Below are 16,356 nucleotides of genomic sequence, written 5' to 3' on the forward strand. Positions count from 1 at the left end.
TTGCAAAGGTTTGTAGGAGCCAGCCTCCTTTTGGGACACGAATGTGCCTTTTTTCCCCCATTAGATTCTTTGGATCACTTGTGGAACTTTTTGGCTAATACTCCAGTGACTTGGCTGAACAAGATCATCTTCTTTTAATAGCACTGCTCTTGGAGCCCTCCACGATTTGGACCAATCCTAAAATGATATTCATCTGAGTCTTAAAATAGTGCCCTCCTCCCTATGTCCCAAAGCTGGGCAGTCCCTGACAGCTGATCACTTCAGAACTTCTCTTGTGGGCATAAGGAGCACCAAAGCCACTTGTTTGAGCATGAAAACTGGAATTGGTGCCCTGGTTGCAGGAATTGTTGGTGTTATTGGCATTCTTCTGTTCCTCATCGCTTTTGGAACTGAGTACTGGCTGCTAGCTACAGAGGCCTGTGGAAAGCCGGCATCTAAAAATGGAACTCTGGACATTGAGATGGTAAGCAGCAATCAAATGAACCTTATAAAAAGCTACCAGGAGTTCCCGCCAATGGCCTAAGAAAAAAATTAGGGTCCTAGGAAACTGGCACAAAAATAGTACAAGATGGCTCTTAGACTTTTCACTTTAACTCATACTTTTAGCACCTGACAATGATTGAAATGAAACTGTCAGATGTTAGCAAAGCACCTCTTGGAAAACACAGCTATTGGGAGGCCAAACTGAGGCCTGAGAGGGAAAGAGAGGCCCATTGGTATTTCTGAACTTGTAGACTTGCTTGGGAGTCAGGGGATCTTTGTTTTACCCCAAGCTTCCTAGCATGTGACTTTAACCAAGTCATTTATCTCTTATGAACCTCAGTTTCTCCCTCTGTAAAACAAGGAGGTTGGTCTCCATGGTAGCTAAGTTCTCTCTTCATTTTGAATGGTCTAGGATCCTAGCTAGGATCCTGCAGTATGGCAGGCTGAAGTGTCAGGAGAGGTATTTTACTTACTTAGAGATGATATGCTAGGTTCTCCAAATGTTTGAGGCTTTCATTATCTTTATTATTTCAAACCAAATGTCATATTTTTAAAAATATAGTTGTGTTCAGTCCAGACCTGAGATTTCTTCAGGTACAGGGAATTCCTTATGTGGAAAGTCTCACCAGTGGTACACAATGGCTACTCATCTGCAACTTGCAGTCTTAGAGAGTTGACTGGGCATTGATAAGGAAGGTAATTTACCTAGGATCACACTGCTGGGCTCTGTCAGAGGCAAGTCTTGAACCCAGCTTAGCAGGATTCCAAGGCTGACCTTCTCACCATTGTACCGCATGGCTTCTCCTCAGCTATATACCTTAAGCAGTAGATCAGGGATTAACACATTTGAGGGATTTGGCAAAGCAAGTAGCCAGGAAGGCTTACAGAGAAAAAAGGATCCAAATACTCCATTCATTCACTAAGGGAATGGTTTCTAGAATTAAGCTCTGAGGGAGAGCTTTCTCTGCTCAGACCTCCAAAAGCAGCCTTTGATTAGCCTGAACTGTGGTCCACCCCAAAGGGCTCTTTCATCGTGGAACTCAGATGCGGATCATGGCTTTAGCTCAATATTGTCATGGTGCTTATGTTTAATGGTGTCCTAAGACATGGTTAGAAAGGTAGCATGACATAGGAAGAAATCCCAGAGTCAACAGGAACTGGGTTCAAAACATGCCTGTGACATATGCTTACCCTCATCTGAAACTCTCAGGGCTCTAGGCAGCTCTTTTAGACCAGAGCTGCTGAGTTGTATCTGAGATGGGAGCCTGATACCAGGAGGTGACCAGAGTGATGAAATTATGGGTCTCGATTCACAGCAACCAGTCAAGGCTGTCATCGTGTACTTTTGGGGTAAAAACTGTATGGACGGCCTGAATGTCATAATTTTTTTCCTTAGTTCTGGGTGGGGGAGCTGTCCGCTTGCACTCCCTAGAAAAAGGAGCTTTTTTGTTCCCCACAGAAGGTCCTCAGGGAAATCCATAGTCAAAACTTCTGTCTTTGCTGTCTCCATTTCTCCTTTCCCCATCAATGGGATCTTTCTGCCTCATGATGTGATGCTCCTCTAGTTGTAGAATTCCAAGTGAAAGCAAACTGGGTAGGGGAAGTATTTGAGAAGAGAGGTTATGGTGATGTTGGGCTGTCCTGGCAAAACTGGAACCACAATTCAAGGCTAATAATGGCACAAAAGGATGTCACTCCTTGGCCTCTAGTTGGGGACTTTCAGTGTACTCTAGGAGGAATTTCAGGGAATCTATCCAGAATCCTTTGCTAGGAAATACTCTTTTTTTTGTCTCTGAACTTAACATGTGTCCTTATGGAACACAATATGTATGCACTATATTTGTTCAAATATACACTGTACTTTTCCTTCAGATCTGTCTTGTATAAAACTTGATTGTGATATTTTTTTAACTTTCTTTCAAGGTGTACAGCCTGTTTCTGGGAGAGGTCAGTATCTAGGCAAATACAATAATTAAATTTCATTTTAATGAAAAGTAAGTCCTTAACTCAAACTTGACCCTAATCCAGTCTCAGCTCACTCCTAGTTCCTTGCAATTAAAGAAAGTAGATATTATTTTAGAATCCAGCCTTTTATTCAGCCACTGCCATCCTGACCAAGAAACTTGGGGAAAAAACCAACTCACCAATCCACATTGGTGGTCCATTTTTCCATGCATCAGACTCACCTGGAATTGTTCTGCCCAAACAATAAGGCCGGTACATCAAGAGACCAGGGGAATCCTGGATCTCTGCCCATTGGATGACTATAGAGACATATTGAGACAGATGGTTTCACAGAGGTTTGCAAGATGTTTATTAGTAGGACTGGAGCATTATGGTTAGTTAAACTGAAAGTTTGTGTCCAAATGGTTTCTGATACAGTCCTAAGAAAAAAAAATACATAAATCTGAGTAGATAATGGGAAGGATATTCAAACAAACATCCCCATTTGAGATTGGAGTGCTTTAGGGAACTTTTATTTTTTCCTTGGGAGTTGAATCATGTTTAACCAGGAATTAAACCATTAGTGGTTCTTGTCTATAATTTAGTGTTATTTGCAACTCCCAACTACTATTTAGGTTTTTGTCAGTCAACTAACAAGTATTTCTTGATTTGTAATCATGGAATCTCAGAATTGGAAGGAACTTGGGGGCCATCTAGGCCAAAACCTACCTGAACAACATTCCCTTCTTAAACATTCATCCCCAACAAGTGGCTGTTCAGCTTTTACTGGGAAGACCTTTAACGAGACTACTAAGATAGCGCTCTCCACTTTTGAGCAGCCTCATTTCTTAGGGAGTTTTTCTGTGATGCCATCCCTACCCCATGTCCTAGCTCTGCCTTCTGGGGCCACGCAGCACGAGTCTATTCCCTTTTCCATGCAAGAAAGTTTGATGACTTCCTCTCCCTATCTTGCCTCCTCCCCTGGTCTTTGCTCCTTCAGCTTATATACCTCACATGTCTGGGTTCCTTCACTGGATCCTTTTAGGTCATTACCTCTGGGTCATTTTTGATCCTTCTTGGCCTCATCTGGATCCCCTTCATGCTACCAAAGATGACAGTTCAAAGAGTACATTTGATCCAGGGCACTTTGTTGGCTCTCTGGGCCTGGAGACTGAAAATCTCCAAATGCAGGTTAATAGGTTCCCAGTAGCTTGGGGGTTGCCATAGTTTAGTCCTGACTTTTACTGAGCTTGTACTTGGTTCACATCTCCAGCAAATTTTCAGGTAAGCTGATCTCCCTCGGTTGTACTTGTGAAGTTGATTGTTTTTCAATTCAAATGTAAGACTCTATATTTATCCATTTAAATTTTTACCTTATTTGTTCTCTTCAGTTGTTCTAGACTATCAAGATCTTTTTGGATTTCATCTCTCTTATGAAATGTGACAGATTAGTGGTATCTCCACATCTGAAAGACCTGCCTTCTTCATGGCCCTCACCTTTGTCTCCATCACTGATAAAACAGTTAACCAGTGGAGGGTCCAGCAGATGCCTGGGGGCCCTTAATTAGTTGACATCAAGCTGTTACTAACTGACCCTTGGTGTGCTCTGTTGTCAGAAGAGCCGAGCTTACATTTTGGCTCTGGGGTCTTGAGAATATTCATCTGCTCATCCATAAAATGACTGGGTGATCTCTCAAGTCCCTTCCATCTCTATAGCCTATGAATCAGGATGCACCCTGGGCCCAGTTCTAGGCATTTTGTTGGCTCTCTGGGCCTGGAGGCATTTAGTATGCTTTCCACTTCCTGAAAAGCTAAGGCAATGTTCCTGCTAGTCCGTGTCCAAGAGGGACTCCTTTTTGGTAGGACCATGAGTTCCACTGTTGCCATGTTTTGTTTCTTGTAGGAAGGTGTTTCCAGAGACTCCGCAACAGGTGTCCTCACATTCCACCATGAAGGCTTCTTCTGGAGGTGCTGGTTCTCAGGAGAGGGCACCCATGGGAACGTCTGGAAATTCTGGTTCAGTGAGTGCAACTGAGAGACTTGCTTATGGCTTCTGGGAAGCCCTATCATATGGGGATTATAAATTGGAGGGTACTGAATACGAAGTGCTGAGCCTGAGTTCTAAGAGGCCTGTGCTCAGAAGACATCGCCTTCTGTTTTCATTCACTGGTTTCTGCAGAAGGGCTATGGCCATGGTTTTTTTTTAGAGGGTTCATTACTGTCTTGGCTACTCACTAACAGTGTGGTCTATGGGCAAATCACTTAACCATCAGTGGTCAAATGAGTGGGTTGGACTAGATGATCTGTAAGATTCCTTCTATCTCCAGATTAATGATCCTATAACCTAGAAAACTCATTTATCCATTAATCTATCAGTAAACATTTATCAAACACTTACTGTGTGCCAGGCATTGGGCAAAGCCTATGGTTCTTAAACTGGGATTGATGGACCCTTTGCTCTATGGACAAATTTCTGAGGGTCTATGAACTAGGATGGGAAAAAAGTAAAGCTATAGCTTTATTTCATTATAATTTGTAATTCTAAATTTTATTTTATACATCTAAGAACATTATTCTGAGAAGGGGACTTTCAGGTTCACCAAACTGCCAAAGTGATCCAGGGTGGAAAAAGAATCCTTGTGCTGATCACTGGGGAGAAAAAGAAAAAGAAAAAAATGTAGTTCCTGCTCTCAAGGCACTTAGATTCTAATGAGGGAGTATCTACTTGTACATATCCTGTATAAAACAGTGCCATACAGGATATGTACAAGTAGATACTCTATCTCTTGGTTAATCTCAAAGAATTGGCTGAATCTTTGAGCTAAATTTTGAAGGAAGTTAGGGATGTGAAGAGGCAGAGGTGAAGAGGGAAAGCATTTCAGGCATAGGGGACAGTCAATGAGAAGACAGAGGTGGGAGAACAGCAAGTATACTAGTATGCCTGAATGTGAATGGGGGGGCGATGTGAAAACAATTTGAAAAAGGAGAAAGATGTGATGTTTGAAGTAATTTAAAGGACAGAGAATTTTTTATTTGCTCTTAGAAGAAAGGGAATCAGTGGAGTTTGACAAACCGGGGAATGCCCTGGTCAGATCTTTGGTGGCTGAGTGGAAAATGGACGGGGGGAAGAGGAGAGTTGGGGCAAAGAGAAACTATTATCAGAGTCCAGGTGAGTGGAGATGAGATCCCGAACTCAAATGGTGGTGAGAAGGAGAGGTATATGGGAAATGTTAGGAAAAGAGAATGGACAAGATTTGGGACTTGGCTTAGTAGATGGATGAGTTCAAGTGAGGAGTCAAGATGACAGCTTGGGTACAAACCCAGGTGACTGGGAAAATGGTGGTACCTTTGACAGTCAGAGGGAAGCTGGGAAGAGGGGATGATTGGGTGGGGAGATAATGAGTTCAGTTTTGGACATGTAGGGTCCAGGTCCCCTCTAGGCTTTAGTTTCCTCATCTGTAAAATGGAGTACCTTCTCACTCTAAGCCCATGCTCCCCTTTTATTTATTATCTATTATGTGGCCAGGCATTGTGGGGAATGCAAGGGAGCATAAGGAGGATAAGACACTTGCAGTTTAGTTTAGATCCAAGCTGTGAACAGATAAAAAGCTCAACAATCCAAGATGAAGATACAAAGGCATTGTCAAACAGTGATGATTCTTATCGGAGGTAAGAGTTGGGGAATTTCCCAGGAGGGCTTTGGAAGGGAGATGGTAGAGTAGCAACTGCATCTGAAGAATGGGCAGAAAAATACTCCGAGGCAGGATTTTCTCATAGGAGGCACTGAAACAAATGTACTTTGAATTGAGCTGAATTGCAGGACAAGAGAAAAGATCCCAAGGTGTTTGGAGGCCAGTGAATAAACCTGTCGAACTGAAGCAAGGATTTCATATTAGGAAGTAGTAGGAGATTAGGTTGGCAAGGTAAATTGGAACCAAATTGTGGAGAGCCTGGATTGCCAGGTTAAGGAATGAGACTTTATCTTATAGGCCCTAGGTATCCCATGAAGGCTTTTGAGCAGAATCACAGAATTTCAGAATTAAAAGAGGTTTTGGAGTCCTTTGAATCCAAACCATTCCTGAAACAATGTTCACAATGCCCTTGATATGTGATTGGTCAGACTTTATTGGAAAATCTCCAAAGAGCAATACCTATTGTTCCCTTAAGGTGGTCATTAACCTTGGCTCCCAATTATATTTCGGCTTTTTGGTGGCTTCTACCTAGTCCTCTTTGTTCTGTTTTCTAAGAAGGGGCCAAACAGTTCTGGCCCCTAATCCCAGTGACTGCCCTTCATACACCTGAAGGTATCTATTATGTCCTCAAGGCCTTTTTTTCTCCAGGCTAAATATCCCGGCCTCTTTCAGTGTGCCTTTCTATGGTGTGACCTTGAGGCTCGGTCAGGGGCATGACCTGATGAAGACAGAGACATTTTAGGAAGGTTAACTTGCCGTGGGGTGGGATCAGGGAGTGGAAGAAGAGGAGACTGAGACACCACTTAGCAGCCCAGGCCAAATGAAGAAGCCATTGGGCAGGAAGATGCTGAAGGGCTTGGCATCTTTGGGGCTTGTGGACAAGGAGGCATTGGGGAGGAGCTCAGTTCCAGGTAAGGGTGAGGAGGACAGTGATCCAGTGGAGCTTATTGAACTGTTTCCCATGTGAGGACACAGAATGGCAAAGAGTCTCCTTTTGGGGGGTATGTCTAAGCTGGGTTGCAGACTTGGTGCGCTGGGTACACGTGCAAAGCCAAGCTAAGAGGAAGGCCGCTTCCACCCTCCATGATTTTTGTTGCCCACTTCACTAGAGAGCGGACAGATCCTCACTCTTCTTTGGTGTTGAGTAGAATAGAAGCAGATTAGGTCCAATTATTTTGATCCCCTTGTACTAATGATAATCAATTCACTAAGAGTTCCAGAGACGTTTGGGTAGGGACAAGTGTCCACTTATTATGATATGCTCCTCTTAACTAGGGAACATAGGGAAAGAAGTGGCCTCGCATTAATGACTAATTGCAGCAGTCTCGTTAATCACTCAACACTTCTCTAGTGCTCCTGTCCTAGGATGGCACTTCTCTTGTCACTGCTGCAGACTCTGGCCGGTCCCTCGAGCAGCTCCTTTCCAGCTCCCTTCCAGATGGTTTGGCACACATTATATTATTATGGATTCTATTTTGGAGTATGCCATGGAAAGCTCTGATCTCTAGAGTTGAGCATTATCTTGGTTGGAAGAGATAAACTATGAACATGTCCTGTTGGGCTTCATGGCCAATCTGGAATGCTGACTTTGGGGACTTCTTTGGAGGCTGTTTCCTTCTGAGCCTCCATGTCATTGCTTCCCTCTGTGAGGATGAATACCTCGGAGAAATAATGGAGGGTGACTGCCTTAATCTGAACTCCACAGTGTCTTTCCGGCTTCCAATTATACAAATGTGCAAAAGGAACTCTGGACATGGGAACTCTCTCCCCCAGTGCAAATTGCACACATCTCTGACTCAGTAGAGAGTCCTGCAGAGTTGCCTGAGACACAGAGAGAGGGGAAATTGCTCAGCAAATGTTAGAGGTGGCATTTGAATCCAGGTCTTCCTGACTTCAAGCGCAGGGCACTAGCCACTGGACCCCAGCTGCCTTCATGGTCACGTCCTCACTAATCATCTTTATATCTTTGGCCCATTGTTAAATGTATAATTTGCAGAGGGTTAAAACTCTGTAAGATTGGATGCTTGTTAGGTTCTAATTGCTTTTCTTTTTTCCTTTTGTAGCTAACCAGCCTCATACCAAGCAGTGCCGTCCCGGTTATCTCTTTCCTATGCCCATTGCTCTGGGACCTTTACCGCATCCTTCTTATGATGCGACTGCAGGTAAGTTTGGAAAGTGTGCTCAGGCTTTATGTTTCCTCCTCTCTTTCACCCTGACCTTTGCACTCCATCTCATCTTACTTTATGTCACTGTAGACACAGAACAGAAATAGACCACACATGGGGCATGGTCCAAAGCCCGTTGCTTCAATGGGCTGGCACACAGAACTACCAAACCAAAGTTGTCAACTGGATCCTTGTACAAGCCAGTTGGCTTTGCTTTGTGGCCCTGAATTCTTCCAGTTATCTAAAAGGTGTGCAGCAGCAAGTGTATGGACTCATTTCTGCCACAGGGAAAATGATTCCAAAGTATTCCCTACTAATGGTTGCTAAAGATTTTTCTTTCAGTGTAGAAAGTTAACATCCTTCCTCTGTCCCTTGTATTCTCACTCTGCTGTCCTCCCTGCTCCAGATTCAGAAGCAGTTTTGTAGTTTTTATTATTTCATACATTTCCACTGATGGGATTCATTTCCAAGTGGCTGGCCAATTGGTGATAAGTCTCTCTGTACTTAAGCAGGCTAAACTAAGTGGAGCCTTGGAAAGCAGAACCATTTTGTTGCTGGGACTCTACTTAAGATTTTTCTGATATGCTTGAAGTCATAAAAACTAGGACTTTGTATGGGCTAGAGAGGACAGTGACTTTTGCCATCTTGAGGCCATCTATAACCATCCGCTTCACTTTTTGTGTTCTAAAGGTGAGATCTTTGTCCAAAGATCAATAAGTGAGTTATGCTAGGTTGGCTATGTCTTGGGGATTTACAAAAGGACATGGACAGGCATTGCACAGGATGAGCAGACATGACTGGGGTATGATTTGAGTCTTTGGAAGGAGTGCTCACATTGATGAGGTCTCAGAATCAGCTAGATGATATGGAATTCAGCATACTTTCCTTTGGATGTCAGGAAATGTGCAAGGTGGGAGGAAGTAGAAAAGTACCAAGAAGAATCCTATTTATAAGTACAAAAATGTGAAGTTCTTGTCCAGTGACCAACAAATGGACCATACTGGGTAGCCCCCTTCTGGTGGAGTTGTAGGGACACAGACACACATACACACATATGGAGCTCAGGAAAGGCTTTGTCTAAGAGGCAGCATTGAAGTTGTAGGGAGCTAGGGCTTCTCAGAGGTCAAAGAGCAGAATGTTTTCAGGCAAAGGGAACAACCTGCATCAAGTCCCAAGGGCAGGAACCACAGGTACAGAGTGTCAGGTACAGGGAATGCCATAGCCACTAGTTTGATTATTAACAGAGTGTATGAGGGGGAGTAATGGGAAATCATTCTAGAAAGATAAGCTGGCACCAGATATGAAATCAAGTGCTTTGTTCCAGTGTGAAAAGGGATGGTAAAATGCTTTGAAAATGTATCATATGCCATCCTAACACAGAACATTATGATGTTATGATTGATTCAGTGTTAGCCCTGGGCATAAGTAGATTTGAAGTCTTCTTGAAACCATCTGTCCATGTATAGAGATCAGTTCTTGCTTTGAAACATATTCCCTAATTTGTAGCCCAGATGCTTGACAGAGACAGAAAGGGAAGAGAATTATAGACCAGCTTGTGATCTCAGTAGAACACCAGAGGTGATGAGACAGAGGACTAGAGCTGCCTTGTCATCTCTGCATCTGGAAAGTCAGGTGCAATCCTGTAGTGGTGATTTCAACCCCAAAGTCCTCTTTCACCCAAAAGAGCAAATTTATTGGAGGAGGAAATAGGGTTGACCTCTATTCATCATCTAGATGTTGGTGTTCCATTTGCCTTTGGATCTTTGGGGTTAGGATTTGAAATAATGTGCAAATGAAGGATATAATTATTACTTGAGAAGGGGATCTCTTTTATGGAGAAGCCATCACTGGGTACTTGGACTCACTTGTTATGGACCGAGTCCAATGAACTCACTTCTTTGGGTTGGGCTGTCTCCTCTTGGTGTCTCTGCAGGTGAGTTTGGGCAAACGTCATCAGGCTAACCCCAAAATAATAATGCATTCCAGATTTATTTGGATGTGGGAGAAAAAAGGAAGGTAAAGCAAATTGGAGGGGCAGAGAAACATTGTTTCTACGTGAACAAACATATGAATCACACCAGGCTGCTTCCAGCCCTATATCTGTGGCCACATTGCTGCTGGAGCTCAAGTTTGGCTTGCTAGATAGCTATGGCCTTCTGTTGCGCTTAGACATTTTCTCAATCATTTCATTTTCTTCTCTCATTTGTCTAGTGTACCGAGGGTTCTGGACGGTTTTCATCGTGCTAGGTGTCACTGCCAGCCTGGTAGGGGTATTCCTCCTGGTATGTGGGGCACCCTTTGTCAATGCTCGGCTTTATAAATTTGGTGGGATCTTCCTTATCACCTCAGGTAAGATACTGAGTGACACTGATAGAAGGACTGTTCATTTTGGGGGCTGAGAACTTATGGGATAAAAGTCCTACCAAGTCAAGGAGAATGGAAGAAAACCAGCAATTCCATACTCCACTTGGAATCACGCTGCAGAGTCCAACCCTCATTCTACTCCTTCCTACCTGTGTGACCTTTGACAAAGGCCCTTAATCTCTCTGTTAAAGGAAGGGCTTGAACTAGTTGCTCTCCCAAGTCCCACCTACTTCTAAATTTATAAAGATTGTCATTAGTGAGTGCAGAAAGCTGCACGTGAGATTTTAAAAAAATTTGTAGTGAATTTATTGAAATCATTTGTCCTTATATTACTTATATTTTTCAGTATATTCCTCTCTCCCAAAGAGCCATCTTCTATAACAGAATTTTGAAAAAGATTTAAAAACCCTACATCAATAATAATAACCAACACATAGAAAAAGCCAACATTTTCTGCCAATGTTCCATGCCCATTAGCCTCCCATATCTGCAGGAAAAAAAGAAGGGATATGTCTTCTTAGATCTCTTCTCTGAGGTCATTTTTGAGTTTGAGCATTATAATTTCAGGGTAGTCAGTTTTAGTGGTTTTCTTATTCTTTTCTTTAGATTGTTAATAGCTGTCATGTATATTGTTTTCCTGGTTCTTTGTATTTTACTTTGTATCAGTTCATGTGAGTCTTCCTGTGCTTTTCTGTAATCATCATGATCAGTGTTTCTTATTGTGCCATAATATCCCATTATATTCACGTATCGTAGGCTCTAGTTATTCTCCAGTCTAAGGGCATTTGCTTTGTTTCCATCTCCTTGCTACTAATTAATATGGTTGCTAATATATTGGGTGGGTCTACTAACCCACTTCAGATATTCACTAGTGTGACCTGAAAGGAAGTCATTGGATTTTCTGCCTCAGTTTCTTCATCTGCAGGATACCCTCACTGACCTCTAGGTCCCTTCTAGTTTTAAAGCTGTGATCTTAAGATCCTCTGACTCACCTCTGCATCTCTGTCCACACCTCAGTTTATGAGCTGATTATAGCACAGTTCTATAGTGCCTCATTTCAGGAGCTCTGGCTGAGTAGACAACAACCTTTGTTTGGATGTCCCAGTTTCCAGGGCCGTGTTTGATGGGATGACTTAATTTCCTTATGGAGCATGATGCTTCCTTCCATTATTTATACTCAGTAGAGGCCCGATTGGGAACATGAGGAGGTATGCTTTTTGATGTACTGCCTGGAGGTTTGAAATCCTGGGTGGAATAATTTCTGGAGATGTCCTTTTCCGGGGCTGTCATTCTTTGGCCTACTCCACCACTGACAGTCTTCAGGGTTTGAGATCTAAGACCTCATCAGGAAGACAATATCAGTGGGCTCTCCCTACAGTATCCTTTTCCTCCAAAGTGGAGTGACAACTCATCCGGGGCTCTTAGTGAAAGGAAGTGTCCCACTGTCCTCCTTCATAGACATGTGGGGTTACTTGGAGCACACAAATGGAAGCACTCTGCAAGATTTGCCTTTGTTACTTTACTCGAAGCACAGCAGGGTTTCTAAATGTCCCTCTTGGACACTCAGCAGTGTGTTTTTAAGATTTGCTTCTTAGGATCAGAAACTTAGAGTTGGATTGGGCTTTAGAAGTTATCTTACCAATGAGGAGACAGAGGGCTAGAAGGTGAAGTGACTTGCCATACTATGATAATGATCATCATTGTCATCATCATCAAAGCTAACATTTATATAGTGCTTAATATGTTCCAGTGCTAAAGGCTTTACAACTATTATTTCATTTGATCCTCAAAACAACCCTGGGAAGTAGTCCTTTTAATATCCCCGTTTTATGGATGAGAAAACTGAGGCAAATAACAATCAATTGTCTTGCCTAGCATCCCTAGTAAGTGGCTGAGGCTAGATTTCAAGGCAGGCCTTCCTGAGTCCAGGCATAGTTCCCAGCATTCACTGGACCACCTACTTGTTCCTAGAAGCCACTGAGCCAGGATTTCAACCCAGGCCTTCTGATTTCAAATTTTGCCCTTTTGACCACATGTTTTGGTCCTGTCATTTCCCAGGCACAGTCTTCCTTACTGTATCCCTTCCTGCCCCCAGGCCCCAAGTCTCTTAGGACAGTTTCTGAAGGATTGCTTCAGAATCTGATCATGCTACTTACCTGTGATCAGAAGAGTGACTATTTTAGTAGTTAGTGCAGAAAACCAAGATGACTTCTGGCAGGGTAGGGGACTTGCTTTGAAGTCATCCTTGCAGAGAAGCTGAATGTTAACAGGCAGGCAAGCCTTGGCCCTACTTCCTACAAAAGCCACATCTCCATTCTGAGCCCTGGGGGACGTAGTTCTCAGAAGGTGGTGAGGTAAGATAAGGAAGTGCTTCTTGCACCTCAGTCCTTGCAGGAGAGTGGTAAATGAGAGGAAAGCACATGCTGGGCCAAAATGGGCCCCAATTCTGTACTTGACCTTCACTTTTGTCAGCAATAGCATTACTATTCAGATAATTCTATCCACTTGGGGATGCCCATGCCAGTGAAGCCTGTGTGGAAAGATGAGGAAGATCAGTGGATAAAATGGTAAACTCTACCTTCAAATCCTGCCTCTTCTGCTTTCTAGCTGGATGAAAGTCATGGGAACCTCTCTGAGCTTTGAAGTCCTCATCTGTGAAATGATAATGATGACAGTACTCATAGATCCCACCTCCAGGTGATTGTTTGGTCAGGTGAAATAAGAGCATGTGAAGCTCACAGCATTGTTTTCATTTTGTGGGTACATCCTATACTTTGAATGAAGCACTTTCAACTTAGTACTTTGTACTAAGCCAGTATAGCTAGGAAGATTAATAGTATTAGGTCATCCATAGGACTTTATGGTTTACAATAACCTTTCTGAACCTCAAGAACTATGGGATAAAGAGTACAAGGATTTTGATCCTCTTTTTGAAGATAATGAAAGCCAAAGGACTTGCCCAAGTTCACACAGCTAGTAAATACTAGTAGAGCTGAGATTCAAAACACCATATTTTGCTTCTAAGCTTAGTCCTCTTTCTGCTGTGCTGGATTGTCATTGGGGCCTGCTTTAATGAGGAAGAGTAGGGCTTGGATCCAGGATTCCATGATATATGGAACTCCCAGACAAAGAAAGTCCCTCTTTCAGGACAGGCTGGCAGCCTCTTAGTCTTACACAGTTGCTTTGTGCATTGTGAGGTTCAATGAGTTACCCACTTAGCCAGGTTGGTTAAGTGATTGTTTCTTAAGTGTCCAAGAAAAGGTCATTCTCTTAAGGAAGTTACGAATCTTGTCAGTTTTATCTGTAGCACGAATTTACTTGGCAAACTTTTTTTTTTACAGGTAGAATACATGTAAACCTTAGCTCAGCACATATGGAAATTATCATCACAGATTCTGAATTAATAGGGACTGACTTCAGAGCTTTACCCAGGATGGAGGCAGCAAGGCTTTGCTCCAGGTGCCACTGTTCTTGAGGAGGATGTGATCTTTCTCTCTTCCCACTGCCTCTCCCAGGATCCCTTTGCTGTGCTATTCCTCTTCTAGGGCCAGCACTAGGCTCTACTGCAGACCACCTCTGCCCCCTGCCTCCACTTTTTTCAGAGGGTCAGAGGAATAGACAAAAATGAAACCTGAATTTTTAAAGAACAAGTTTAGTAAGTAGGTGTGGAGAAAGCATCAGGACACTGGGCACCTGTTTCACTCCTGGTCTTACTGGGAATGGTTCCAGTTTATCCCCATTACATATGATGCTTACTGATAGTTTTAAATAGATGCTACTGACTATTTTAAGGAAAAGTCCATTTATTCCTATACTCTCAAGTGTTTTTTAATAGGAATGGATGTTGGATTTTATCAAATGCTTTTTCTGCATCTATTGAGATGATCATATAGTTTTTGTTAATTTGGTGATTGATATAGTTGATTATGCTAATAGTTTTCCTAATATTGAACCAGCCCTACATTCCTGGTATAAATCCTAATTGGTCATAGTGTATTATCCTGGGGATGATTTTCTGTAATCCTTTTGCTAATATTTTATTTAAGATTTTAGCATCAATATTCATTAGGGAAATTGGTCTATAATTTTCTTTCACTGTTTTCAACCTACCTGGTTTAGGTATCAGTACCATGTCTGTATCATAAATGGAATTTGGTAGGAGTCCTTCATTTCTTATTTTTTCAAATAGTTTATATAACATTGGAGTTAATTGTTCTTTAAATGTTTGGTAGATTTCACATGTAAATCCATCTGGTCCTGGGGAGTTTTTCTTAGGAAGTTGATTAATAGCTTGTTCTATTTCTTTTTCTAAAATGGGACTATTTAAGCAATTTAATTCTTCCTTTGTTAATCTGGGAAGCCTATATTTTTGAAGTTATTCATCCATTTCACTTAGGTTATCAAATTTATTGGCATAAAGTTGGGCAAAGTAACTCCTAAGTTTTGCTCTAATTTCCTCTTCATTAGTGACAAGTTCTCCCTTTTCATTTTTAAGACTAGCAATTTTATTTTCCTCTTTGCTTTTTTCAATCAAATTTACTAAGGGTTTATTTTTGTTGGTTTTTTCATAAACCAACTCTTAGTTTTATTTATTAATTCAATAGTTTTTTTTTAACTTTCATTTTTATGAATCTCTCCTTCTGTTTTTAGAATTTCAAGTTTAGTATTTGACTGGAGATTTTTAATTTGTTCCTTTTCTATCTTTTTTTAGTTGCAAGCCCAATTCATTGACCATTTTCTTTCTCTATTTTATGCAAGTAGGCCTCTAGAGATATAAAAATTCCCTTTATTACCACTTTGGCTGCATCCCACACATTTTGGTATGATGTCTCATTATTGTCATTTTCTTGGGTGAAATTATCAATTATGTCTATGATTTCTGTTTCACCCAAACATTCTTTAGGATGAGATTATTTAGTTTCCAATTATTTTTTGGTCTATTTTCCCCTGGCTTTTTATTGAGTGTAATTTTCATTGCATCATGATCTGAAAAGGATGCATTTACTATTTCTGCCTTTTTGCATTTGAATTTGAGGTTTTTATGTCCTAATATATGGTCAATTTTTGTATAGGTTCCATGAACTGCTGAGAAGAAAGTGTAATCCTTTCTGTCTCCATTTAGTTTTCTACAAAGATCTCTCATAACTAACTTTCCTAGTATTCTATTTACCTCTTTGACTTCTTTCTCATTTATTTTGCGGTTTGATTTATCTAATTCTGAGAGTGCAAGGTTGAGATCTCCCACTAATATAGTTTTGTTGTCTATTTCTTGTTGCGACTCTCTTAACTTCTCCTTTAAGAATTTAGATGCTACACCATTTGGTGCATATGTGTTTAATACTGATATTGCTTCATTATCTATGCTACCCCTTAGCAAGAGATAGTGCCCTTCCTTATCTCTTTTAATTAGATCAATTTTTGCTTTTGCTTGATCTGAGATCAGGATGGCTACCCCTGCTTTTTTGACTTCACCTGAAGCATAGTAGATTCTGCTCCAGCCTTTTATCTTTACTCTGCATGTATCTCCCTGCTTCAAGTATGTTTCCTGTAAACAACATATTGTAGGATTCTGGCTTTTAATTCAATCTGCTACCCACTTCCGCTTTATGGAGGAGTTTACCCCATTCACATTTATGGTTAAAATGACTAATTCTATATTTCTTGCCATCTTGTTAACCCCTGCTTATGCTTTTCTCCTTTCCTTCCCC

At 41.7% G+C, this 16,356-nt stretch overlaps 1 protein-coding gene across 1 annotated transcript in view; it reads left to right on the forward strand.

Moving 5' to 3' along the window:
- Window positions 1-310: 310 nt before the first annotated feature.
- LOC111721608 (transmembrane protein 182-like) overlaps window positions 311-16,356 on the forward strand; it is a 35,573-nt gene continuing 19,527 nt past the window's right edge. Inside the window, exons 1-4 of the mRNA XM_023507010.2 lie at window positions 311-463; window positions 4,331-4,448; window positions 8,183-8,281; window positions 10,496-10,633. Of these exons, the coding sequence (XP_023362778.1) occupies window positions 311-463; window positions 4,331-4,448; window positions 8,183-8,281; window positions 10,496-10,633 (508 nt within the window). The remainder of the gene's footprint in view (window positions 464-4,330; window positions 4,449-8,182; window positions 8,282-10,495; window positions 10,634-16,356) is intronic.

Source organism: Sarcophilus harrisii, chromosome X, assembly GCF_902635505.1.
Source record: "Sarcophilus harrisii chromosome X, mSarHar1.11, whole genome shotgun sequence".
Lineage (NCBI taxonomy): Eukaryota > Metazoa > Chordata > Mammalia > Dasyuromorphia > Dasyuridae > Sarcophilus > Sarcophilus harrisii.